Here is a 26,382-nt window from a genome sequence, read left to right as displayed (position 1 = left end):
TGAGCTGCGCACCAGCATTCATCTCTCACTGCTCCCAGCTAAGGATATAATGTGAGCAGCTACCTCACAGTCCTGCGTCCTTGCCTTCCCACTGTCCTTCCCATGCCATCCACACCATGACAGACTGTATTCCCGAGTTGTAAGCCAAAATAAACGCTTGCTTCCTTATGTTGCTGTTGCTTCCTTATTGGGTTGGTTTTGTTTTTGTTTTTGTTTTGTTTTTTCATAGCAATGAGAAAAGTAACTGAGACGAGTTATATATAACTAACTAATTACAAAGTGGTACCAGTCACCAAGAGCTGGTGTCTGGGTCAGTGGGACACTCAAGGCTGACCATCAGTTACCTTCTGACAGTTGAAACAGAAGCACATTGACAAAAATGAAAAGACATCCCAAAGCCACGGGTCCAACACCTCCATCTCCCCACCTTGGCTCCCTTCATTTCATTATCTTGCCTTCACTGGGGTGGTCCAGGCTCACTGAAATCCCTGGAAAAGCTTGGCACAATCTCGACCTTAAAAGAGAGCCTAGCCCTGGCAGCATTCAGGGCTAGGCTTGGGCTTTACTCAGAGTAACTTTCCACTATCATCTTAACCACGTAACCATGACTTTGGCCATGTCAAGCACAGCTAGAAAACTCTAGAGGGAACTGGACAGGTAGTCTGTGGTGTCCCTTCTCTACCCCACACCTGGCGAAAAGAGCGCCACAGTTCTTTCCTAGTGAGTAGCTTCCCTTACTGAAACTGTGGGTAAGGTTCATTTCTACACGACCACCGTCAATTCTGTGGTATGAACGTGAAGAGTTTCCCACAGTCCCATGTACTTGATACTTGGTCCCCAGCAGGTTGTGAAACTCTTAAGAAACGGAACCTTGCTGAAATAAGGGGCCACTGGGAGTGGGCCTTGAGGTTTTATAGCGTGGCCCCGCTTCCTATCTGTCTTCTTGCTTTCTGACTATGAAACAATATGACCAGCAGCCTCCAATTTCTTCTACTGCCGTGATATTTCCCCATAGTGGCAGGCTGTATCCTTACACTGTCAATCAAAATAACCCCTTCCTTACTTCTGCCACCATGTAGGGTATTTCTCATAACAACAACAAAAGTAACTATGACACCCAGCAAGCATAAAGGTCTGTAGTGGGAGAAAGGCAGCACTCCCATCTCCTGATTATCATGGCAGAGCCCAGGAAGTCATGGGAAAAACTAACACACAGTCCACTGAAACAATGGGACTGTTGGACTAAGAACCAACACGTGTGTACAGAGATGCAGGTAAGCACATCCCAGATAACTGGAGCACTGGCTAACAACTGCTGAGAAGAGATATTGGCAAAGATCAGGTCTTCACTTGGCAGGGGACTCACAGCAGTGATCCAGCATTCACCTAATGTCACAAGCACACGTTCCCAAGTCTATCTTTTCACCATCAGCTCATAATGAAGAAACACCTAGTTTCTTGATTTTTCACTCAAACAGTCACATCCAGGACAGTCAGGCTGAACTCATCAGACCATCCACTCATACCACTTGGGTGGTTTTCTTAGTTCCCTGGAGACCCCGCTATCATGGGTCACATCTCATCAGCTAACTGTAGCTCTTCCAGATTATCTGATGCCTTTGCTAAGTCTCCAGAGTCCTGCCCCAGAACACACTTAGGCTTAGCAAGAATTTGCAGGAACACGCATCAAAGAAGCAAGAGAGGAGCTGAGGGCAAATACACGTATGGGAAACAGCCTTTGTCCAGCTTGCTATTAACCAAGGACTATACCTCTGGGTCCACCTAAGCCCGATGAGCAAGCCTTGAAGGCACAAGAATTTCCTCAGGGCTCATCCATGCCAAGGTCTGTGCCCAGGAAGACCTCACTGTGGTCTGGATGGGGAAAGACACTTTCCCAGCATCATTTCTGTTGCTGTGATAAAAAATACCCTAACAAAAAGTAACAAAGGGGAGAGAGGGTTTTCTTGGCTTACTATTCCAGGTTATAGTCCACGATAGCAGAGAAGTCGCAGTGGCGGGAGCTAGAAACAGCTAATCACAGCATACCCACAGTCAAGAGCAGCAACAAAACAAAAAGGGCATGCAAGCCTGATTACTCGCTTGCATGCATGCTTGCTTGCTTCTGTCATATCATTAAGGAACCCACAGTGGGCTGGCTATTCCCTCATCAATGAAAAACCAAAACTATCCCTGTTAGACATGCCCATGGGCTAATTTGTTCTAGATAGTTTTTCTCAGGTAATTCTAGGTTATGTCAAGTTGACAACTGAAGCTATCCACCACAGATAGCCATTGCCAAAAGAGAACATGAAACTGCCAGCCCTGGGTTTCTACATCCTGCCGGCATGAGGTCTCCACCAGGGAAGAGGGGTATGCTGTGTTATAAACAGGGAAAGAAAGCATTGCCCAAAGTGTCTAGTCTGGCTGCAGTCAACGTGATCATGTCCACGGGTAAGGGAACGGCAGACCCAGGAACAGTGGTACAGCAGAGGGCAGGGATGCAAAGAGGAGGACAGCAATGGAGGATCAGGACTACAGCACAAGGGAGCAGGAGGCAAGAGGGAGGGAGGAGCAGGCTCCAAGAGAGAGGGAGCAAGATGGACCTGCAGCTACAGCCATTGATGACATGACACGTCAATGCAACGTATCCACATCATGTGGGCACAAAACCGGAGACACCGAGGACCTCGTACTCTCTTAGTGAACAACCTCAACAGAGCGACTTCCCCTATATGCAGTCAGTTGGGTGCCTGGGTTCAAGACCGCTCACCAAACACCTCTACCACGAAGCTGAACCCCCTGAACCCCCAAGGTAAAAGGACTGTTAATGTGAGTGCACAACTATAGATCATAGCCCCCAAACCTCTAACTCTTAAACACTGATTTACAAATGGAAGCATCCATAATAATGCTGAGAGTTTTACCGTGTAAGAAGTGCACACTAACACACTACAAATAGTGAAGCTGGTAAAAAGAAGCCAAGACATGGAACGGGTCAGTGAAGAAACAAACTGGACACTGTACGTCCTAACACTGGCTAGTGTTTTGCCGCCATTGTCTTACATATCTCTATCAAACGGGGCATTGAACCCAGGGCTGCACACAGGATAATGGCACAACCCAGGCCTGATCCCCTGGCCAGGTTTTCCCACAAAAGCAAGGAGAAGTTAGAAAAAAGCACACCAAGAAACTGATGTAATACCCTGGCTGTGTGGCTGTGTCAAATTATGAATGATTTATTTAATTATCCTTCTTTTTCCATAAAATTTCCATGCTTTTTCCCACCACTGCCAATCACTTTCCTGTTATCAAATATTTTAACAGAAATGATGGCGACATATTGTTTTCAATAAAAGACTAAAACTTGTGGGCTTAAAGGTGCATGAATGCCTTTCTCATTCGCAAGTACCGGCTCTGTTGACACAGACGAGCAGAGATTGTTCTGGAAAAATCCTCAAAATTAAATTTGTGCACGTGGACACAGAGCTGCATATGAATGGGCAGAATCTCATTACCAAAGAGTGAGTCTCCCTTTTCAGGTATGAAGAAGGGGTTCCCTAAAAAGAATGGAAACCTGTGGCTGGAAGGGGGCGTTGCTCTCTGGGGAGTGAGAAGACTGGCCCAGGAAAGGAGAACATGCCCGGTGCTGAATACCAACACATAAGGAGGGGACAGGGCAGGCTGGGGCACTGCAATGTGCCAATCAATTTTTTTTTTAAGTCTGCATAGTAAAAGCATAGGATAAAGTGTTCACCCTCTGTCTCAGGGCAGAGAGCAAAGAGCAGGAGGAAATAGAAGTACAAGCTCCAGATATCAGTTCAGAGAACTGGTCCTCAGGTGACTGCAGAGGCCAGAGTGCTAGGTGCTGGGGACCAACACAAAGGAGCCTGCACTGAGCCTGAGAAGGCAGGCAATTACTGGGTTTCTGTAAAAGCAGCAGTGGTCCCTCTCAGAGGCCATGGGAATGGACATTTGCACATCCAGACTACGGATGATACAACTGCCTCCAAAGGCCTCTGTAGCACTTCATGTGGGAATATCACAGCGAGGTTCCACCAGATCAGATGCGAGGTTCCACCAGCCAATCAGACAGCAGAGAGGAAGAGGCTCATCTCTCAAGAATTCAGACAGAAACAGGCCAGAGGGGCTAGAGTTGGTCTCAGGCTGGTTTCCAGCAGCCCTGAGCCTGCAGAGAACCAGACAGAGGAGATCCAAGAAGAAAGGCTCGAAGAACAGTCCAGGTGGGTTACCAGGGATGGAAGTAAGCATCGCAGTGATCGGCAGGCATCAGGAGATGCGACCGTGATGGCCTCACAACCAGAGATCTAAGTACCTGAGACAAGACAGTGGACCAGATGCCCTCTGACTTAACACAAGGGCAACTCGAAGGACAGAGGACTATCATATCTGCCAGCCCTAATCCAGCACAGACTCTAGGCTCTGGCTCCAGAGAAGACCAGGAACAGAGAGGCTGTGACCCAACACCAGACTCCACCAAGCAAATGGAAAGCATGTTAAGGCACGGAGGAGCCACAGTAACACCAGCAAGTATCTGCCCATGCTTCATCCCCCAGGACTTCCCAGAACATCACAACCAAGCCAGAAAAAGCTAGGACAATCCCCATTTTAATATAAAGAGAGTGAGACTGTCTGCCTCAGGCTAAATCTTTGCTTTCAGAAATCTAACAATGCCCTCACAGGAACATATCAGCAGGATCTCTCCAGAGATCTAATAACCAGAGAACCTGCGATATCCATGCCCTAAGATGTAACTTGTGTTATCATGTCACAGATCTCTCTCATGGCCTTGGGAAAAACTAAAACACCCCGAGACAAAAACTACAGAGTTTCCCTAAAACCATCCTGCAGGTGGACCAAGGGAAGGAAAGTTCTGATCACAAGTGTCTCAGCTAAACATGAAAATGATGCTACAGGCTTGGGGAAATAGGAGAAAGTTACAGGGTCTGTCCAAGGACTCAGGGAGGGAAATGCCAACTTTCCCCGGGGTACCTGAGAGAGCAAGCCCACCCTCAACATCTCACCGTGGATAAGAAAGCCACCGGGACAGCCCATTGGAGAGCCCAACAGTTCAACAGACTTCTCCAGGTCTATGACTGGGATGGTGGACACCTGCCATTATTCATGTGTCAGAACTCATAGAACAGGGCTGGGAAGGATGACTCACTAGGTAAGCCGCTTGCCACACAAGCATGAGGGCCAGTGTGGTCCCAGCACCCACAGAAAAGTCAGCCATGGTGGTGTGTGGCTGTAAGAGAGCTGGGGTGGGGGGACACAAGTCGACCCCTAGGGCTCGATTCACAGAGCAATGAGTTCCAAGTTCAGTGAGAGTCTTTGTCTGAAAAAGAAGGTGTCAAGTTGGGGCTGGAGAGTTGGCTCAGTGGTTAAGGAAGAGCACAGGTTGCTCTCCCAAAGGTCCTGAGTTCAATTCTCAGCACCCACATGGTGGTGGCTCACAACCATTTATAACTCTAAGCTCATGAGATCCAAAGCCCTCTTTCTGGTATGCAGATGTACATGCAGACAAAGCATCTATATACATAAAATACACAAATAAATTCACAAGAAGGTGTCAAACAAGTGATTGAGGAAGACATCTACCTTTGACCTCTGATGTCCACAGTCACACACATTCATATGTACACACACACACACGGACATGTAAACACACACACACACACACACACACACACACAACCTGACAGAACACACAATGCCAATGCCAAATGTCCCTGTAAACTATAGACTCTAGGGAAGGTCATAGTATATGTTTATGTTGATATTTCATTTGTACTGAAATGTGATTTTAATTGTATGTTACTAAATAAAGTTGCCTGGGGGTCAGAGCTAATAGCAAGCCATAGCAGTAGCCGGGAGGTGGTGGCACACACTTTTAATCCCTGTCACATGACAGACAGATCTCTGTGTGTTCAAGGACACCACCATCATGGAGACACACGCCTTTAATTTCAATACCAACCATAGAAGACCTGGAGGTCTGTATAGACAGGCAGTGATGAGGAGGTCATGTGGTTGGGTTTACAACCAATGAGAAGGCGGAACAGAAAGTCAATAAAAAGACAGATACACAGGAAGTAGGTCTCTTTCTGAGGGGAAGTACAACAGCAGGAGTGAAGGGTAAGAAAGGTTTTTTTAGTATCAGCTCTTAGCTACTGCTCTGACCTCTTGGGCTATTAACTCTGCATTTAGTTCTGTTTCTTATTGAATAAGACTGTTACATCTACATATGTTCAATGTCTGTCATAAACATAACAATCACTGGTGATACAGATGAGGAGGATGCTGGGAGCTGGGTAAAGTGTATGGAAGCTGTTTGTTTTTCCAGCCTAATTCTTCCAGGGCCTACAAATTTTCTGAAAATAAAAGTCTATTTAATAGAGTAAAACTTAAGTCTGAGTTTCCTGGTAGCCAAGCAAAGACTGTCTTTGATCACTGTCTGTACAAGAAATAAGAGCTAGGTATCAAGAGTCAAGAATTCTCCCCATATACTGATTCTAGGTGTCCTGCTTAGCACTGTCAGCTTGATACAGCCTAGAACACCTGAGAAGGGTGTTTCAGGTGGGTATTTCCTTTATCAGGTTGGTCTGAGGATATGTCTATGTGGGATGTCTTGATTCATAATTAAAATAGGAAGGCCCAGCCCACTATGAGTGTTACCATTCCCTGAGCTATATAAGAAAGCTAGCTGAACATAAGCATAAGCAAGCCAGAGGATGAGCTAGCAAGCAGGTGCTCCATAGGTCCTGCCATGAACTTCTTGACTTGAACTGCCTTGACTTCCCAAACATGATGGACTGTGACCTGCAAGTGGAAGCCAAATAAACTCTCTCTCTCTCCTCTATAAGTTGCTTTTGGTCATGGTGTTTTATCACAGCAACAGGATGAAACTAGAACAACAGGATTCCTAAAAACCAGGGACATTGAAGTCAGAGAAGTGGGTGAAAAAATTCCCCTGCGACTATAACAAAGAAAACTGCTTCTCCCCATTATGAAGAAAGCCACTGACAATGTGGAAAGAAATCACCTAGTGGGGACACTTATCCTTCCTCGACACAGATAACCAGGCCCTCACTTTCTTCTACAGCCACCAACACCAAGCAGAGATGGGGACGCTGGCTGTGTTGCATCCTCATAGAGCCAGGCTGTGCCTGCCCACTACTGCATCAAGCACTGAGCCCAGCAAGCCCCCCAGTGCTGACTTCTCCACAGTGTGGGCAAGTGATTCAGTGTCTCTCCCAGTAAAAGCTGGGATCTGCTTTCAAACTACACTGGATTGAATCTGAATCTGAAGCATTGTAGACTTAGCAAGCCGGGCCCCAAACTGTAGAAAAAAGAACTAATACATTGTTTCATCTCCAGCAGCCAAGTGCATAAATCAAAGTGGTCCCGCTGTCCTTCCTCAAACTGAACGGTCTGAAACTCTCAAGGAAAAACAGGGACATGGGTTTTACCAGCCACGCCGAAAGGTCGCCGCAGCCCAGAAGTCAGCTTCCTTGTGTTGCTGTCCCTCAGCTCCATGCGACCAACGCGGACGATCTGGCAGACGAAACTGATTTTCTCCCTTTTCAGGTCTTTGCTTCCAAGATCCTAGAAATAATAATTTCCTTAAATTATTATGGAGAACCATGATTCAACCCAAGTCCAATTGAAAAGGACGTAAAAATGGACCGAGAGTCCGTTCTCAGACCAGCTAAGATATTTTAATGTTATTCACATGACAAGAAGAAATAAAGGAACAGCAGACACTTGGCTAAGTGAACTGAAGACATGAGCCAAAGAGACAGGTTCCGGGCAGAAGAAGTAATCTCCCTCATAGTGATGGTAAACAAAGATAAAGCTCAGAACTTCCAAAAAGGGCTCAGTGATTCCTGGATTAGCTGGTGTCACAGCCACCCCCAGGCCCTCAGTCTCCCTAAAACAGTCAGAAGAGCAGGACACAATGACACTCAGCCCACGGGCATGGATGGACTCACCGTAAACACAGCACGCAAGTTATGTAACCGATCGATGTCTTTCGGTAATCCTGAACTTGGCCAACGGACCAGGTAGTTTTCACTTTGAAAAAAACAAAAAAAAGCAAATTAATCTTCCAAACACAGACAGGTACCCAGTGTATCCCATAAGGCCTCATAATTAACAACATGGAGGTCCGTTATGCACCTGACTGTGAGTTTATAGACACTGAGGTCACAAGAGAGACTCTGCCAAGTAGGCACTGAAGGAACAGCCCTTTCCCTTTCTACAACATGGGTTATCCGTGTAACAGAAATATTTGAGAATGACATCTCAATGTTTATAATGTGAAAAGCTTCTCTGTGCATTCAGAATGACAACAATACAGAGCTGTGTACTCAATTTGGAACAATGCATATTTAATTCAGAGCCTTTGAAAAGCGAAGTAAGCCATAAAATGCAAACTGCATCTCCATCAAAATTAAAGAAAGCACTTACCAGAAATGAGAATAAAAATTACCTGTGTGCTCTGTTTCCTACAAATACTACGTTTAAATTTTGATAGTTCAAGTGAAAGTATGGGAGTGTTGATACATAGATATACATAGATACGCACATATTTCACATAGTTTACTCATAATTTTTTCATCAGGATAAAGAGAAAGTTTTACTGAGGACCAATGTATTGACAGTATTTTTGCTCAACAGATATTTATTATGAGTCTTCATGTGACATATACTAGCCAACCAGCTTAGAGAAACAGCAAAGAGGCAAATGTCACAGAAGACATTCCTAGACCAAAAGTTTGCAAAACCCAAAGGTGATGCTTGAAGGGTAAATTCATTGGCTTTCTATGGCTGTGATAAGCAGCAGGACTTGAAGAGCTATGGGGAGCAAAGTGCTCATCTCATCTTACAGTTTACAGTCCTTCCTGACCAGAAATCAGGGCAGGAACTCAAAGCAGGAACTCGGAGGCAGGCACTGAGGCAGAGGCCATGGAGGAACATCGCTTACTACCGTGTTCTCTATTGCCTCCTCAGCTTGTTTTTCTATGTGAGCCAGGACCACTTTCCCACAGGTGGCACCATCCACAGTGGGCTGGGCCCTCCCACATCAGTCATCAATCAAGAAAGCGCACCACAGACTAGCCTACAGGACATGATAGAGGGATTTTCTCAATTAAAGATTCCCTCTTCCCAGATGACTCTAGATTTTTTGTCAAGTTGACAAAACCCTAATCAGCACATTTACTTCAGCTGAGGGCTGCTTCCACTGCCAGGACATGACCATGCTAGACCACATCCCCACAGTGTGGGTCAGAATAAAGCCTTCCTGATGAAGATGCTTCTTGTTGGGGATTTTGGTCACAGCAATGAGGAAAGTAACTAAAGTCGCCTACCTGATGAATTTGGACTCCATGGGGTCATAAAGAGACATGAGGACTTCGGCATCTTCTCCTATTTTACAAACCACATTTTTGAGGTTAATAAACAAGGCCAGAGACGGGGTTGCTGCGAACTTTGCTTGTCTGTTGATGTCCATATTCTGCTTTTGAGACTACAAACAGAAATCGAGAAAGCCAATGTGAGTAACCTGGATGATAGCCCTTTGCTCTTTTTAGTCCCCTATAGAAGAGGGAAGAGGTACCGCCACCTGCCTCCACTCAGCCATGCTGCTCAGTCACTCTGTGTCCCCACTGCGTGCTCTCAAACCACACAGCCATCCTGAAGCAGCACAGACTGAGTGTTCGCAAGGCCATGGGCCGTCCAAGTGTCCTATCACCAAACTGGTTGCTGGATTAGCGGCTAGCTTTAATTTAGGGTTCTCGCTAGGATGATGCCACCAAGGAATCTGTGTCTGACTCTTCACTAGGTCCCCAGTCTCTGGAATACGGCAGATACCTGACCAACACTTGCTAAATTAGTAAGTGGTGTCATACCACTTGGCTTCATCCCACTCCTCCTTTTCTGAAACACACTGGGCACTTGCTTTTTTTTTTGGTGGTGGTGGTGGGGTCTTTTTAGCACCCATTCTGTGCTTCCTTGACATCCTCTAAAACTCAATGCAGTTGCTAAGAAACACAACCCCCGTGCAAAGCACACGTTGAAGACACAAACTCACCTTCTCTTCTTGCAGCCGTTCTTCCACTTGTTTAGAAGCTACTTCGTGTGCTCGGAAGAGACTGATGGTGCTAGTCAGTTCTGGATCCAAAATGTTCCCATCTTCATCCCTCACCACCAGGTCCAAATCAAGAATTCTAGAATACCAAGAATCCAGAGTGGAGAGAGGATGAACCAAGGGAATGAATCCCCTAGCACTATGTCAGCCTCAGCCGCTGAGCCCATGAAAATGCCTCAGAGACTGGGACTCGTCCACAAATATCAGGAAACGTCATTCTGTGGCCCTGCTTTCTATAACTCAAAATGGGTCACAATGGGAGAATGAGAATTACTCAGAGTTGCCTGCCTTTTCAATAAAGCCTTCACCTTCCAATCAGAACTCACAGATCTTCAAACTGCAAGTGAAGTGTGCGTGACTAATAGCTGTGGAAGGTGTGGCCAATCAGCGCTCACTACTGCACCCTGAACATGCATATCTTGCACCGGCACATGAGGGCAGAAAGCCTTGCAAGGTCTCACTAGCTATCTCTATAACACACCTCATTAACAAAGCAAAACCTCTCAAATCTGACCAACTCCTCCCAGCTCTGACCCTGCTCTAAAAGTCAATACCAATACCACGGGATCAGCAGCATTGTGTGAATGAAGTCAATGGTGTATGGGTAGAGTCAGCTCTGATGTGGGTGAGGCCAATGTTGTGTAGTCAGCACTGTGTGGGCATGGTCAATAGTAGTAAGTGGGTGGTATGGGTCAACACTGGAGGCCCAACCACTAGGCCCTACAGGCCATACCTGGTGAGGCCCCCTCAAGGAAGATACAGATCAAGCCTTTTTGATGGGGAAATGTCTTTTCGGGTGCTGTGAAAATATGTTGCTCTGATTGCTTGATAAATAAAGCTGTTTGGCCAATGGCGAGGCAAAATAGGATTATGCAGGACATTCTAACTAGAGAGGAGAAAGGAGAAAGACAGAGAGCTGAGGAGACGCTGCCAGCTGCCACCATGAGAAACAAGATGTAGATACCGGTAAGCCACAAGCCATATGGCAAAGTATAAATTTATAGAAATGGGTTAATTTAAGATGTAAGAGCTACCTAGCGAAAAGCCTGAGCCAATAGGCCATATAGTTCATAATTAATACAAGCCTCTGTGTGTTCATTTGAGTCTGAGTGGCTGTGAGACCTCAAGGACCCAGGAGCCGGGCAGGACATAGGAGAAAACTTCCAGCTACACCCTTTGCCAGTTTGCCATGGGTATCATGTGACGTCATTATCACCTCAGTCCAGACAGAAAGCCTAGTTAGACCCACTTCACAAAAAAAAAAGGAAACCAACGTGCAGTGAAACTAGTTATGTGACTGAGACCAAACATCTAAAGAGTAAGGAAGATGGCATGGACATGTTCTTGCCACACTACCACCACCATATAAGGTAGCTGGTCACATCAACCAGTGTGCATTGGTCTCTGCAATCAATACATAGCTAGTTCTGCTGAGGAGTGTTGGTCTAACTGTAACAAAGTTAGAGACTAGTCCCAGTCGGATGGCAAAGGGTCTAAAGAAGGGGCTGGACATCTCCCCATGAAATCAGTGTGTGCATGTCTCTGTATCTCTGTGTGTGTCCGGATGTGCATGCAGGTTTCTATGGGTAAGTGTGGCTGTGGAACTGTCTGGGTATATCTGAGTGTAGGCATGTGCATGTTTGTCTCCGTGTGTGTGTGTGTGTGTGTGTGTGTGTGTGTGTGTGTGTGTGTGGTCTTTTACATGACCATCTTTGTAGAGAAACAGAACATGACCTCGACCACATTTTCCACAGTTCCCGGGACATTCACCACCCCACCCCTGCTCAGGTTAAAGGGAAAAGGAAGAATGCATAAGTGATAATGATGAGAACAACAAACTGCTCCCCAAAAGACAAGACCAGCCTAAACTCAAACATCCTCCACTTTTATTGTATTTGTATTATTATTATTATTATTATTATTATTATTATTATTACGACTACACTTTCTAAAAGAGGAAATAGGAAGATCAGTAGAGAGCATCGCGCTTTAGAGGAATACTGGCCTGCAGTCCTCAGGCAAACTTGTCTTAATAAGGTTGTATTTCCTATCAAAGCAGTAAATTACATTTGGAAACACTTTCTGTCTTAACAAGATTGTTCCACAGTGTAATGTACTTAGGTTGTTTCCTGCAGCCAGATGAAGCAGGTGGTCTCTGAACCTGACTTCAAAAACAGCCTTCTCCAATAGAAAATTAAATCAGAGTTCCAAAGGTTTGCTTTTGTAAGCAGGGGGTCTTGTAATGGGTTTCATTGAAACAGTATCTAATATCCTATACCTGGAATCTCTCTGGCCTTGGAGGTGAAAATAAAAAAATAAAGTCACACATAATGGGACATTAGGAAACTTTCACACATGGAGAAGGGGGGATTACCAGGAAACAAAATTATGCAATAATTCAGTTATTACAGAAAGGTCCTATGGTTCACCTCAGGATCCACTGAGCTGATGGGCAAGAGGCAAGTCCTGCTCTCACCTCCACATTCTCAGGTGTAGAAATGGGGAAGGGTGTGGACTACACACCCTTAAGTTGCCCACTGCCGGAACAGCAGTCTGAGCTCTCTATCTAGCACCAGACAACAGAACTCAGAATTCCAGGAATGGGTCCCCACATTCAGTATAGTGAAAACTCCCCAAGTGGTTCTGAGGTAAAGAGGCATATGGAAACACAGGACCTAGTCACTTTTAAGGCTTCTTGTAGCTCTGACATCATATAGACAAGCAAACAGGTACTAGGTAGGAAAGGCTATGACGTCATCATGGCTACTGATACAGCAGAACTAGGACCAAAACAGTCATGTTCCTGGCAGGTAACAACAGAGCATGCTCTCCTCAGGAGTGAGTGAGCCATCCCTCAAGACACTCAAGTAAACCAGGGTGAACGCTTCCCCTAAATGGAAACAGTTCCAAAACAAGATGTATAATTGATCTCAACAGCAACTTAAGAGAGCTGTGCTTCTGTCTGTGAGATCAAGCCCGTCAACTCTAGGGACAAGTTCCATGGTGACTCTTAACATCTCGTCTGGCATTCAGACCAAGGGAGATAATCTAGGACTCCCTACCGCCCATCTACACTCAATGTCAAATGCTGTGAGTAGAACGTAAGAGCGTACTGGAGCTCACAACAGGGGTGAGACTAAACAGCAAAAAACGACGGCTACCCCAAGCCAGTTTCTAGCTCCACCACTTACACAACAAAGACCTGAAGCAAAGGTTTCAAGGGTGGCTGAGTGAGCCAGATTAGAATGTAAGCCACTCCATTACTTTGATATTAGAAATTTGGTTTTATGATAAAATGTAATAGAGACATCCTCCTGGCTTAGGGCTGTGCTGTTACATTGGACAATTTAAGCATGAAATCATCTTTTAAATAAACAAACCTGTTTCCGTAATCAATTTTGGCTGTGACCTTCTTCTTCAGCTCTTTGAGCTCATCCTGGGGCAGAGTTCCAGAAAGAATTTGTGACCGCCACTCAATAAGGTCATAGATCATGTGTCGCACACTTCGAAACATCTCCCTATTATCTTGCTATAGAGGGGGGAGAAAAAGGCAACTGTAAAGAGTCTGATTTCAATAAGAAAGCACAGATCCTATCAAATGGGTAGTTCTTCAAACACAAAGACAGAATATACAGTGCTTCCCGGGATTCAGTGACTGTCAAATGAAAACTGACCGTCAAATAGAACACATTCTATGGGATTTGGCTTCTATGAAACACTGAAAGAATAAAAAATAACACACCTCCCCAGCCTGCATCCTACATTCCCAAGTACAGAACACACAGCAAGAACAGGACCTTGAGCCTCAGCGTGGCCCAGAACTCCCAGCATCATCCTGTGCACAGTCAATGCTTGAAGGTGTGTCCATGCAGCCAAGGACCCCTGTGAATGTGGTCTAACACAAAACTATTAACTCACTTAAAACATAAGGGGATCCATTTTTTTTTTTCTAACATCATTGCTCCATTGTAGAGCCTGAAACTTGTAGTTAACAAAGACTGGCATGTCACAATGTCAAAAGGTTGGACATGCCTGGAAACACTGACCATCCAACTCTCCACGGCTGTGCTACCCCACGGCTCACCTGGAGACAGTCGTCAAAATACCCTGAGCCTGGGCCCCAAAACCATGCTGTCAGCTGACACATAGGCCATCCTGCACCAGCCTTCCCTGGGACACTGCAGCCTCTGAGCACCAAAGTAGGACTTAATTATATTTAAGCCTCATAGTTCCATCAAAAATAAAAAAGTGGAATTGCTGTTTTAAAAAATGAGTGCCACTCTACATTATCTGAACCACTCCCTATCTATTTGAAAACCATTTGAAACTCTTCTTTCTAGAAGTTTCTAAAACAGCCCTACCACCTACCCAACACATAGCACTCTAACAAGTTATTTTATAGTCTATGAGCTATATTGTTATATTATAGTCTTCAAAACCAAGTGAATTCCGTGCAAAAGTAGACTTTAATTTTCATGATCAAAATATACACTCAGAGGTGACAGCAACTGGTCGCCTCCTTCAAAGGCCTGACAGCAGCTACATAACACAAAGCAAGAGTGTGAGTGTGAGTGAGTGTGTGTGTGTGAGAGAGAGACAGAGAGACAGAGAGAGGCAGAGAGAGAGGCAGAGACGTGTGCAGAGAGGATAGTAGGGGGTGTCTGACCCCCTGGAACTGGAGTTATGAGCTGCCTGGCACACGTGTTGGGAATCAAATTCTGGTCCTCTAGAAAGTGTTCTTAACTGCTGAGCCATCTCTACGCTGTTTTTACAACATTACTCTAATTCTATTTCCTTCCTTTATTTGCCTTTGTTTTTATTTGTTGTTGATGAGACAGGGCCTCATGTAGCCCTAGGCTAGCCTCATTCTTAAAGTTTTTTTTTTCAATTATTCAACAAATATTTATTGAGATCTGAAAATATGCCAAGAACTACAGAAAGTGGAACACAGCAGAAACTTCAGCCATCAACGCTTAATCTCTCTTCCTCCACCCACCTTCCAATGCATGCCAACATGCCAGACTCCTGAGTCCTTACATGAAAGCTAAAAGAAGTCCAAATTAAGGATTCACTGCAAAACATGTGTCTTTTCATCTCACTAACCCCTGACCCATCTCTCTAATAACATATAAAACACATGCGTGTTTTCCTGACAAGGCTACAACCAGAGAGGAACTAAAAGAATCATCTAAATATTTAGAGCCACCTTTGACTTGGCCTTGTACAAATCTAACAATATAAACCTGTCCGAGGTGAATTTGCAATGTGTAGAAGGAACCAGGTGATGGTTCAGGGTGCTGACTCCTCAACACAGACCAATGCTGTCCACTCATGGATTAGCCCACGGCAACTCCTGTTTGTTGTGTGATCATATTTTTGTTTAAAAATTGCTAAGTTGAACATGAAATACCGACTATGAAATTGCTCAGATTTACACAAAACATTCATGGCTAACTTCGCGCTTTTAGGTTTGTGAGTACGTTTGATGAACAATTACCACAAGTGCTTATTACTGTGCATTTATAGGAAACCACTGTATAATCAAAAACAAGCCTGCCCAGCGAACAGCTGTGGAGACTTTAGGAAGTTTTCTATGTTCCCGAGAAATTAACGCACTGACTTCCTCCAGGGCCCTTGCTCGGTGATAATAACATTAGCATATGAGAAATCAACACTCTGAATAGAAATACGGGCTTAACAAAAGGTAATCTTCTGCAAATATGGATTTATGTGCAAAGAAATGCCCCGAGGGAGAATGAAATGGAAGATGTCAGAGCTCTGACATCTCTGCATTAATAAGAACCGGACAACTGCTCGCAGAGCCAGGATTTGAAACGTTCCCACCTCACCTCGGACACGATCCATCAAAACTATCATATTCCTCAGACCATAAGACCCATCACTTACAGGTAGTCAGTGACAAAAATATAATAATCAATAGTAATTCTCTACTAAGTCTTCAAAACCAAGTGAATTCCGTGCAAAAGTAGATTTTAATTTTCATGATCAAAATATACACTCAGAGGTGACATCAACTGGTCGCCTCCTTCAAAGGCCTGACACAAAGCATGCAAGAGAGATCTAAGACCAACTTCCATTTTACTTTAGTTTACTCAATACCAGTGAGCAAACTGCATCCCAATACAACAACAAAGGCCGCAGGGTCCCCAAGAGTTGCCAGAACAATGACCATATTGCCTGCTCTGTCCTTGAGAAGCAAGACCCTGCCTCAGAGGCTCTCCTCTCCAGGTTCCCAGGGAGGGAAAACTATGTGTTGGTACAAGGACCAGAAACACCATGCTCTATTTTTAAGGTTTAACGGAGCATCCCATTTTCTTACCACGTAAAGTTGTCTCCAGATGGTGGACCACTCTCGAAGTGTTGTGGTGACTTCCTGTATGAGGGGGAGGTCCCCTGGGATGACGGTTTCATGTTGCCTGGCATGAAATAGGGAGAGAATAGCTGATTCTGTGGCTTTATTGAGAGCTGCACCTGAAAAGTCCCTACAGGAGCTGGAGAGCTCAGTGGTTAAGCAAATAGAGAAATACACAAATACAATTATGCTCACATGTGTGAAGGGACATCATCTATGAATGATAAGTTCTTTGTACAGAACATGGGGGTGTCTACATGTTGCCCTGCCTGCAAGCTATACAACTTGTGTGGTGGGGTAAGATGAAGAAGAGAAAGATTAGCCATCGAAAGTCTTCAGAATGCAAAGGGCTGAGAAGCAGAAAGTATATTCAGGATATGTGTATACCCATCTATCTCAGAATGTCATAAACCATACCTAGTAGGTGTGCACCATTAAAATGCAGGCTTGAAGTTAAGATTATTTTTATATTTCGATCAGGTATAAAACTCATTATATGATGATGCAGGGAGCAATTATCCTTGCTGAAATGTGAATAAGATTACAGCTTTCAAGTGTTCTCGAAGACTCTATCCAGTCACACCCATGACTACTCACTGACATTTTACTTCTACCCCAAAAGACTTAGCCTTCAACTTGGCTTTAGCTCTTTATCAATATATGCATTACTTTGTGGTACTTATTTCCCTGGTTTTTAAAAATCACATCAGTCATCTGTGGCAGAGGTCAGGAAGGCACAGACAACAGTGTCTGCTTTATTAGCTATGGGCAAAACCATTGGATGGAGAGGAGTCCCAGCTGAGCATCAGTTAAGTGTGAGGGAGTCACAAGGCCAGGAAGGAAGAGGATCAGGATGGTACCAACATCCTGCCCATCTGCTGTGAGAACATAGGATGGAGAGAAAGAGTCCGGGGCTGTGTGCATCAGTACATGGGAAGGGGACACATGCTGGAGAAAGGACACATCATTAAACAGAGAATGAACCCAAGAGTTGTGCTGTCCAGCATGGTGACTGGTGTCACTAAGGACACACTATAAACTTAAACATGGCTACAAGCACGGACTTCAAGTGTTCTCGCCACAGATGAGTATGACCAGAGGCAGCCTCTCATAACTAACTGTGTGAACTAGCCCGGACTGCCATTCTACAATGTTCATGTGCTGCAGAATATTACATGAGGCACCATAAATGCACACCATTTTTTAATTTAAGATCATTCTTTATAAGAGTAACTGGGGTAGAGCAGGCACTGAGTCAGAAGCAGTGACTCTGGTTTTCTAGGGAGGGGGTAGTGGTTGGGGGGAGTGAGTCGGTGACATGTAACCCATGTAGCCATGACATGAACTCCTGACCCACCTGCCTCTACCTCCCAATTAGGATTTGGGATTACAGGCATGTGACACTACTCCCGACTGGAGATTCTTAGGTCACTAACCATGGCCCAAGTGAACTACAGGTCCAAAAAAGATCACGGTTAGAAGCCCAGATTCTAGCAATGCCTACAAGGAGAGACCCATTCAAGATGCAAGAGAAATAGACCGTATCACAGGGAGGAGCCCAACAGAAATGTCCTAATCCTGAAAGTAGTGTGTGAGGGGGCAAATGAGGAAGGATGTAAGGGCCTCAGTGCCCACAGGGGGCTTCACAGCGAATAGTGACCAATAGTATCCATTGCTGCAGGTAATGCTGTGTCAGCAGAGAGGAGGGGACAAGATGGGAATTGCTTTGTTATGACAAAATATAAAAAGAACATTATTATAACCACAGGCATGGAACACACAGGAAGGGAGGGATGGTGGCCAGGGTTCTGAAAGAAGAGAGAGGCCAGGCAAGAGAGAAGACATGGAAAAAGAGGGCACAAAAGAAAAAAAAAATCATGGGAGAAGAGCAGGTAATACAGACAGATTGTGTGTGTGTTTGTGTGTGTGTGTGTGTGTGTGTGTGTGTGTGTGTGTGTGTGTGTGTGTGTGTATGTGTGTGTGTTTATGTAAGTGTGTAATGGGGGGGATAGAGTATGAATAAATACAATATGATAATAAATCTGAAAATAGGCAGGTGGAATGAGGTGAAGAAGTGGTCAAGTCAGTACTGGACAAGAGGAAGGACCAGCAGAAAAGAGAGCACATGTCTGCAAGTAGCCAGAGATAGTGGTGACCTGTCAGGTCCTCCAGCAGAAGAACTTTACAGAGGAACAGCTAGGCAGGCAGATACAGATACAGGAGCAAAGGTCAGAGCCTAGAAAGAAGTGTGGGGAACAAAGGCTGACAGCCAAAAGCATCCTCAGGACACCTGTGCACTGCTCATCTCACACCGTTCTTGGTGCTCACCACACTGAAACCTGATCCCAGAAGACCGGCGGGCCTTGTGTGCCTGCTGGCAGAATCCAGGTAACTCCACATTTCCCTAATAGTATGCAGCTATATGAGAGTATGTAAAAACACACACTTTAACATACATTAAAATGTTTTTGGAAAATCATGACTCCTGTACATCCAACTTATATAAGGATTTTGACCCTGGCAGGGGGAGGCACATTAAATGTACACTTCAGTTATTTCCGTCATAAGGTAAAACTTTCTCAACTTTCTTTTTAGAATTTTGCATACAAAACATTTTGTCTGTCTGAACAAATGCCATCTTGCAGGTCAGCACCATCCATGCCTCTAAATTACTCCCTGCGCTCTAATTATGCGCCGGGGAAGTGCAGGAACCCAAGCCATCCCTTTCATATGTTAAAAGTACAGTGCTCAGAAAGGCAATTTTGTAATCAGCCAAAGAGATGTCATTATGCAGTAATCATATGATTAGTAATTTTATAATTTACATATTTAACGGAGTGTGAAGATGAAGCAGAGACCAAAAAAGAAAACATTTGAATGCTGTCTCCCCCAGTTCACACCTGGCACGGACGGGTTCCTGTTCTAGGAATGTCCTTTTAAGGACCTTACCCATCAGTCTAATGACCTCCAGGAGTTATACACCTCAATTAGCTGACACATGAAGTCACACGAGTCCCAACTTAACAACCGCTCATACCCCCTCAACTCTGTATCACATTCTATGATTTCCAGGAAAAAAGAGACTCAGCTAAGCATCCAGTATGGCCACTGCCAAACAGGGTAGCTCATGAGGGAGGCCATCACTTCCCCTAATGGACCTCAGCTTCAAAGAGATGACCACAGGTAGGCACTGACCTTGGACTCTTTAATGGATCAAAGACCAACATGACTGAATCCCAACTTCCTTTATTCTCCTAAACTATCATGCTCAAACATGTCTATTATCTTTTTTCTTTTTTTTCTTTTTTTTTTCGAGACAGGGTTTCTCTGTGTAACTTTGTGCTTTTCCTGGATCTCGCTCTGTAGACCAGGCTGGCCTCAAACTCACAAAGATCCGCCTGCCTCTGCCTCCCGAGTGCTGGGATTAAAGGCATGAGCCACCACCGCCCAGCTATTATCTTTTATAATGAGTTATTTTTACTATCTTAAAATACATACACACACACACACACACACACACACACACACACACACACACACACACACACACGGGGCAGGGGGCTATGTGTACATGAATACAAATGCCCTTTCTAGAGTTATAGGTAGTTGTGAGCCACCAGACTACCAGACATGGGTACTGGAAACCAAACTGGAGTCCTCTGCAAAAATAGTCCCTGCTCTTAACCAATGAGCCATCTCTCCAGCCCCATTTAAACCCTGCATCTTAGCTTGCCATGTATTTGGTAGCAATGGCATACCAATCATTTTAAACTTCACTTAGATATCACAACAAGACTCACCCTTTTCCTTCAACAATCGCTTCTTTAAGATGGATATATGAAGCAGGAAATATACCCTTTGAGAGGGAAAGAAAGAGAGTTTTTATTATCAATGTGAATACTGATTGCAAATCAAACAATAGCCCTAAAGCTTGAGGGTATAGGGGGTTGGTTCACCATTAATTTTGCAAGTGTAAGCATCACATACAACACAACGAAGAAAACACGAGGCACAGAAGAGAATGTCCCAATCAGCTTGTATTTCAGACTGTGCAGATGTCTTAGCAGAAAACAGAGACAACATGTTTGCAAAGCAACAATCTTACAAAAGCCCAGGAAAATATTCTCCTCCATAGGTTGCCCCTCCACCACTGACCTTGGCCCTGGCACACCCAACAAGTCTGCTGCTAGAAACCAATTCTGTTATGGGCTATGACAGAGTTCCTCTTGCAAAATGACAAGACTGTCCTCAAAAGTTGGTTTAAACCACTAATTGCCACTTGTCCCTGAACACTGAGTGACAGCCATGGGGCCTTCCTGATCAGTCTCCATATGAGATGGACAATGGTAAAGGCCAAAAGATGGGATAAAATTCAACCCATCTGCAGAAATATTGGGAAAACATGCTAGATTATATTTCTAACCATCCTCTGACTCTCCCATGTGCAGTATAAACACATGTGTACGTATAGACATGTGGCCCAGCAGAGCCATGCTCAAAGGAGCTGGTCCCTTGAGAAGAAGTGCAGCATCAGACATGGTTTGCAAAATGCCAGGAGTTTATCAAGAGCTGGTTCATGGGGTCCAGGGCAGCACAAACCAGTGACTCCCAGAGGCTTGGGGCGGCACAAGTCAGAGACCACTAGTGCACAGAGCAGAAATTCAGTAAGTGCCCTGGTGCTTCAAGATACCTATTATGGGAAGAGAAGCTTCTTATTGGATTCCCCAGACATCTGCCAAGAAGAGTCTACACTGGACATCCAGAAAGCAAGCTGTGAATCATGCTTGTAAGGAAATGGGACTCAAAGAGGGCCAAATGTGGCTAGCAGGTACTGCTGATCTCAGCTTCTACTGTCTGCCAGCAAAGTGAGCAGATTTCACACAAAGAAATACTATTACATCAAGGGAAGGAGTGTGGAGAGGGGGAGTCATGGCTAAGCCATCAAGAGGTCCAGGTTATTCAATCCAGGACCCAGGTGCCAAGATACTTTCATATCCCAGAATGGCCTGCGGGTGCACACGGAGCATGTCATTTCTCTGTAAGGCCAATAGGTGTGGGTTTGGATGGGGGTAAGACGACACACAAGCCACCCTAGCCCTGCCAGGTTCATAGACAGAAATCCCTCAGTCTCCCTCAACATCAGGAAGCCCAAGGAGAGATTATGGCTGTATGAGATGGGACGTGTCTGCAGGTTTGAAATGAACAACTGCCCAGCCCAACTTCTATAAATATCTAGACAGATGATGCTCATGTGGGGCTCTCAGCCACGACACCTAAGAGCCTTGCTTCTCTCCCTTTGCTTGGAGGTACCTCACAAAACGGCAGGCAAACTACAGTCTCTACAAGGCTTTGATTTCCCCATCCACCAATGGGGATCTCCAGCGGAAAACAACCACATCCTTTTGCAGTATTAGGGCATCATGAGGTAGAAGGCCTGGGTAGCCTAGGACCAGACAGAAAATCCTGAGGTCCCAAAGCACTAGAAGAATGGAAGAGAGAGCCCAAGACAGGGATGGGAAGGTCAGACAACTAAGCACCAAGGAAACTGAGTAATCTTCCTGGGCATGTGTTCATCATAGCAGTGCAGCTTTGTCCTGTGTAATGAAAGAGTAGGAAGGGGAGTCAGTCCACAGTCCTAACCATGGGAGTGGATGCCTGTGCACGGACATGCATGTGAGTGTGCATATGGAGGTCCACTTCAGGTGCTGTCCCTCAGAAGCCATCCACCCTGCTTTTTGAGACTAGGTCTCTTACTACTACCTGGAGCTCACCGATCAGACAAGTCGGGCTGGCCAGTGAGCTCCAGATGAACTCTTGTCTCTGCCTTCCCAGTGCTTCAATTACAAGCATGTGCCACCACCTGATTTTACGGATTTTAACATTGATGCTAGCAACATGAACTCCGGTCCTCAGGGGCAAGCATTTTTACCACTGAGAAACCCTAATACTTCTAGTCTCTTGCCTCCTGAAATCTTGAACCGTGGCTCCCCTAACCTGGACTCTTCCGAGTGAAATCCATAAAGGGATGGGCAGCTTCACAGCCTTCATAAGGCTCTAGCCAGGCTGGCAAAGGCCAGCCCAGGCCTCTGCGGATGTAGAGCAGGGAAGCCCTGGCATGAACACCACTGGGCTTCCAAAGCTCTATTACAGAACAGGAAGGCCCTGGCATGGAAACCACTGGGCTTCCAAAGCCCTATTACAGACTCGAGATCACAACAGAGAGTCCAGTTGGGTACAACAGTAATGAGAGGCCAATTCTGAGAAGCAAAAGGAACCATCTGTCAAACACAATCAGATATTAAAACGTCCAAGTTAACATGGACAGACTAACCACAGCTTAGCATGGGCATTACTGCAATACTATAGCATTATAGAGTAAGAGGAAAGAGCCATAATTAGGTTTTGTGAAGCTAAGAATGTTGAAGCCACACAGCCTTGTGGATGGGAGTGCCCTCTGCAATATCTGAGGAGTAATAGCATGTTTTTGTTTCAGATATTCATAGAATCACACATGCAAATCACCCTAGAAAATCGGGGTTTTTCAACTTGACTAAGCCAGTCTGAAAACTGCCATAAGGCAAGAGGGAAATGGCCATGTGTGAGCTTTGCAAACTCGTTAATTTATCAAAGATAATATGAAATTAAAAACTGTTTGCAGCATTCTAGTTTTCTGAAGTCATTACACTCAGCTCATAGTTATACACAGTGGTTCAATGAGATACAAAGCTCTATCAGGACAAAAAGAATTCTCCCTTTCATGAGTAGAGGTCAATACCACATCACAGTTTAACAATTCACTCCTGGCACTAACCACCTAGCTGAAATGTCATTTGTTGGGACAGGGTCTCTACTAGGTAGACCAGGCTAACCTAGTACTGAGGTTATACATACGTACCACCGTTCCCAGATAAAACTGTGATGTCTATAGACACGCATTATTCAAAAGAAGCCAACTCATGGTCGTTTTTCATCTCAGCCCACATATTTGTTTTCAAGAGGGGGATATGTAAGGAGCATTCTTAGATGCAAATAAGATGGAATTGATTTCCTCTCGTGTTTTGATTGATGATGAGACATGTTTAATGGAAAGGACTCACCTTCTTCGACTTTTTCCTTAAGGTGTAGCCTCTGTACCACCCTAAACAAACACAGAGTTGAAATGGTTAGTACAGGAGATGTGGAAGGGTCAAAGCAAGACCTTCAAGGTATGCACAAGTCACTGTAGACCAGGGAAAGACAACAATTCTAATGCCTTACAGAAGTCCCACAGGGCATGCCTCACTCCCTGCACCGCCCCACTTCTCTGCCTGCCTCATCAGTCCCCCATAACAATCTGAAGTTAAGCCCTAAAGGAGGCCTTGTTCCCAGGAGGTTCCTTGGGCATGCACTTCCCCATCCTTCCCTCTGCGGATCTGGCTCAAGATCTCTCCAAGTGCAACTTCCAGAATCTCAGATCATCAAAGGCTGCCCAACAGAAAACCTATTGAGAGCCTACTTCCTCCCTCTGCAAGGCTCTGCCCTGAGGCAGCCATAATCTTCACAAAGTACTTCTGTGGCAAAGACAGCTCTCCAGGAAGCACCAGGGCCAAGTACTCACAGACCCCTGTCCCCTTAGGGGTTGGCCCAGCTCCAACTTCCTATGCCCTCCAAGTGGCAAGAGAAGGAAATTAGATAGTTGGAAGGAAAGACCTTCAGAACTGTTCATTCACATCAAGTGCTGAATGGTAGAGTCCTCCACAGCAGACCAGACTACCCATACTACCTCCCATCAAGGGTAACTGCAAAAACTCATCCCTAAGGATGCCAAGAGGTCCATGGCCATGAGCCCATCTCCCCACAATCCCGCCAGGTCAAGAAATCAGATAGATATTTTCTTACAAAGAGTGTAAGATTGGTCCTGGCCACCTTGCTTCCAGAAAGCAACTCACAAGCTCAGACATCCCATAACTCTTTCCCACAGGAACAAACGGACCCTGCAGAACATCAGGAAACATTTGGAGGTGAGCTGGGTAAATTCTGAGAGAGTCAACAACATGGGGTTTTATGCACTCTTGGGCACCAGGCCCCAGACTAAAGAGAGCCACAACAGCAAGCTCTCAGGGAAGGGGGCAGAATGACACCACATGGCAGCAGTTGGTCCCTCAACCCTCTCGGACAGTAGCCATGAAGAAAGTACCTATGAACCAGAAGTAATGCTGTTGACTTAACAAAACCCCCAAGTGGTAATGAAACAGATATATTCAGAAAGGGGAACAGGAACTCCAGGAATCTTGGAAGAATTTGCTGGGACCCAGTTAGGGCCAAATGAACCCACCTCTGCCCTTTCAGTGAGAGGACCGAATACAATGAGCAGGGATACAGTCTGTTCTAAATGTCAAGCACCTGAATGTCCACACATCTGAAGGATGATCCCCAAATAGACGCTATTAGTTCAGAGGTTTCAGCTAGACTAGCCTAGAGTCAGGGCCTACATGTTACAGCATTATGGACTCCAAGCACTGGGATTGTAATCTAAGAGTTATTCAAAGGCTGTACCACTCAGCCTAAAAGGACCAACCTCTCTGCCAGTGCTATGCTATGTCCTTCCCACACAAAGAGCATTAGTATGCCCCCTTTTTATCTGAAAATGACAAAGGATTGATGTCCTAGAATATCAAAGAACAATCCCTCCCTGGGGGCAGGGAGTTGGCAATCCAATGTAAAAAGGGAGCAAACTACATAAATGATGCATCAAAGAAACCCGAGAACCTACACATGTGTGAAGAGACCCCAAACTTACTACTAATCACCGAAGTGAAAACTCAACAACCTCCTACCACTGACCCAAAACAAAAGTGGTGGAAATCAGAGGATTCGGGACATGGTAGCCAGGGCACAGAAAAGAGTGCAGACAGCAGCTGCTGGTGCACACATCAGACACCACCACCACCCCAAGAAACATGAACCCCAGACCCAACGCCAGCAACCTGTCCTGTGCAAACAGCCTGAAGACAGCTGTGCCCCTGCACAGCTGGACAGACACAAGATGCTCCTGACAGCAGGAACCTGGAGACGAGAGCTGAGACCACCTGAGTCCCATGACTGTTTAGAGAACAGAAGGGCCTCAGACAGAAGAGCAAAACAGGAAGAGGGGGCGGAGAGACACAGGAGAGCTACAACACACTCATCTAACACGAAACATCCAGAACACAGGACGAGAGCCCAGGCACAGAAAAAGAGGTTTGTAGGGGAAGGTTGTTTGTCTTGTTCGGAGGGGCTAAGCTGTGGAGGTCAGAGGAGGAATCTCGGACTTAGCATAGCTAGCTGGCAGTTTCCTTTGTAATGGGGTTTCTAAGCTAAGTGCTTCCCGGCATGTTGTGCACAAAATATTGCTTCATCAAGCGGGGCCCATTCACTTGTCGCCAGAACCTTCCTACACACACCAATTACAGACACAGCCTCTGCTCAGGCCCCACAAGGCGCCTAAGACAAGCAGGGCCGAGCCACTCGGAGTGTGAAGAGGAGGGTGTCACCATGAGGATTAAGGGATGTGACAAAATGGCTATGAGAGGAGGGGGCAAGGCTGGGCAGGGAGATGCTTAGTGAGCAGGTAAAACACTTCACTTCTCCCAGGCAGGGTGTGCTGCTGGCCTCCGTGTACCCAACCCATCCACACCAAGAAGAGACACCCACTGAAAGGACAGGCAAACATAGTAGAAATACAGTCCTGGGCTCAGGGAGGCCACAGGCCAGCCTAGGAAGCTGGCCAACCATTTTGGATGAAAATATATTGTTACCACTTTCAAATCTGAATGAACCGGGTTTCAGTTGTGACAGCGACATCAAAAAGATAATCTCC

General features: G+C 45.4%; 1 protein-coding gene across 2 annotated transcripts in view; it reads right to left on the bottom strand.

Annotated features, from left to right (window-relative positions):
• Dock1 (dedicator of cytokinesis 1) overlaps positions 1-26,382 on the bottom strand; it is a 516,862-nt gene that overhangs the window by 433,422 nt on the left and 57,058 nt on the right. For both annotated transcript variants that reach the window (XM_015995837.3, XM_006976933.4), the window contains exons 3-10: positions 23,642-23,682; positions 20,345-20,400; positions 16,512-16,608; positions 13,552-13,700; positions 10,115-10,250; positions 9,393-9,550; positions 8,013-8,094; positions 7,491-7,626 (exon numbers count right to left, since the gene is read on the bottom strand). In XM_015995837.3, coding sequence (XP_015851323.1) covers positions 7,491-7,626; positions 8,013-8,094; positions 9,393-9,550; positions 10,115-10,250; positions 13,552-13,700; positions 16,512-16,608; positions 20,345-20,400; positions 23,642-23,682 — 855 coding nt within the window. The remainder of the gene's footprint in view (positions 1-7,490; positions 7,627-8,012; positions 8,095-9,392; positions 9,551-10,114; positions 10,251-13,551; positions 13,701-16,511; positions 16,609-20,344; positions 20,401-23,641; positions 23,683-26,382) is intronic.

The sequence above is a fragment of the Peromyscus maniculatus genome, chromosome 1 (genome assembly GCF_049852395.1).
Source record: "Peromyscus maniculatus bairdii isolate BWxNUB_F1_BW_parent chromosome 1, HU_Pman_BW_mat_3.1, whole genome shotgun sequence".
Classification (NCBI taxonomy): Eukaryota; Metazoa; Chordata; class Mammalia; order Rodentia; family Cricetidae; genus Peromyscus; species Peromyscus maniculatus.
The sequence above is the reverse complement of the archived record's forward strand: the minus strand, read 5'-3'. Positions and strand labels throughout refer to the sequence as shown.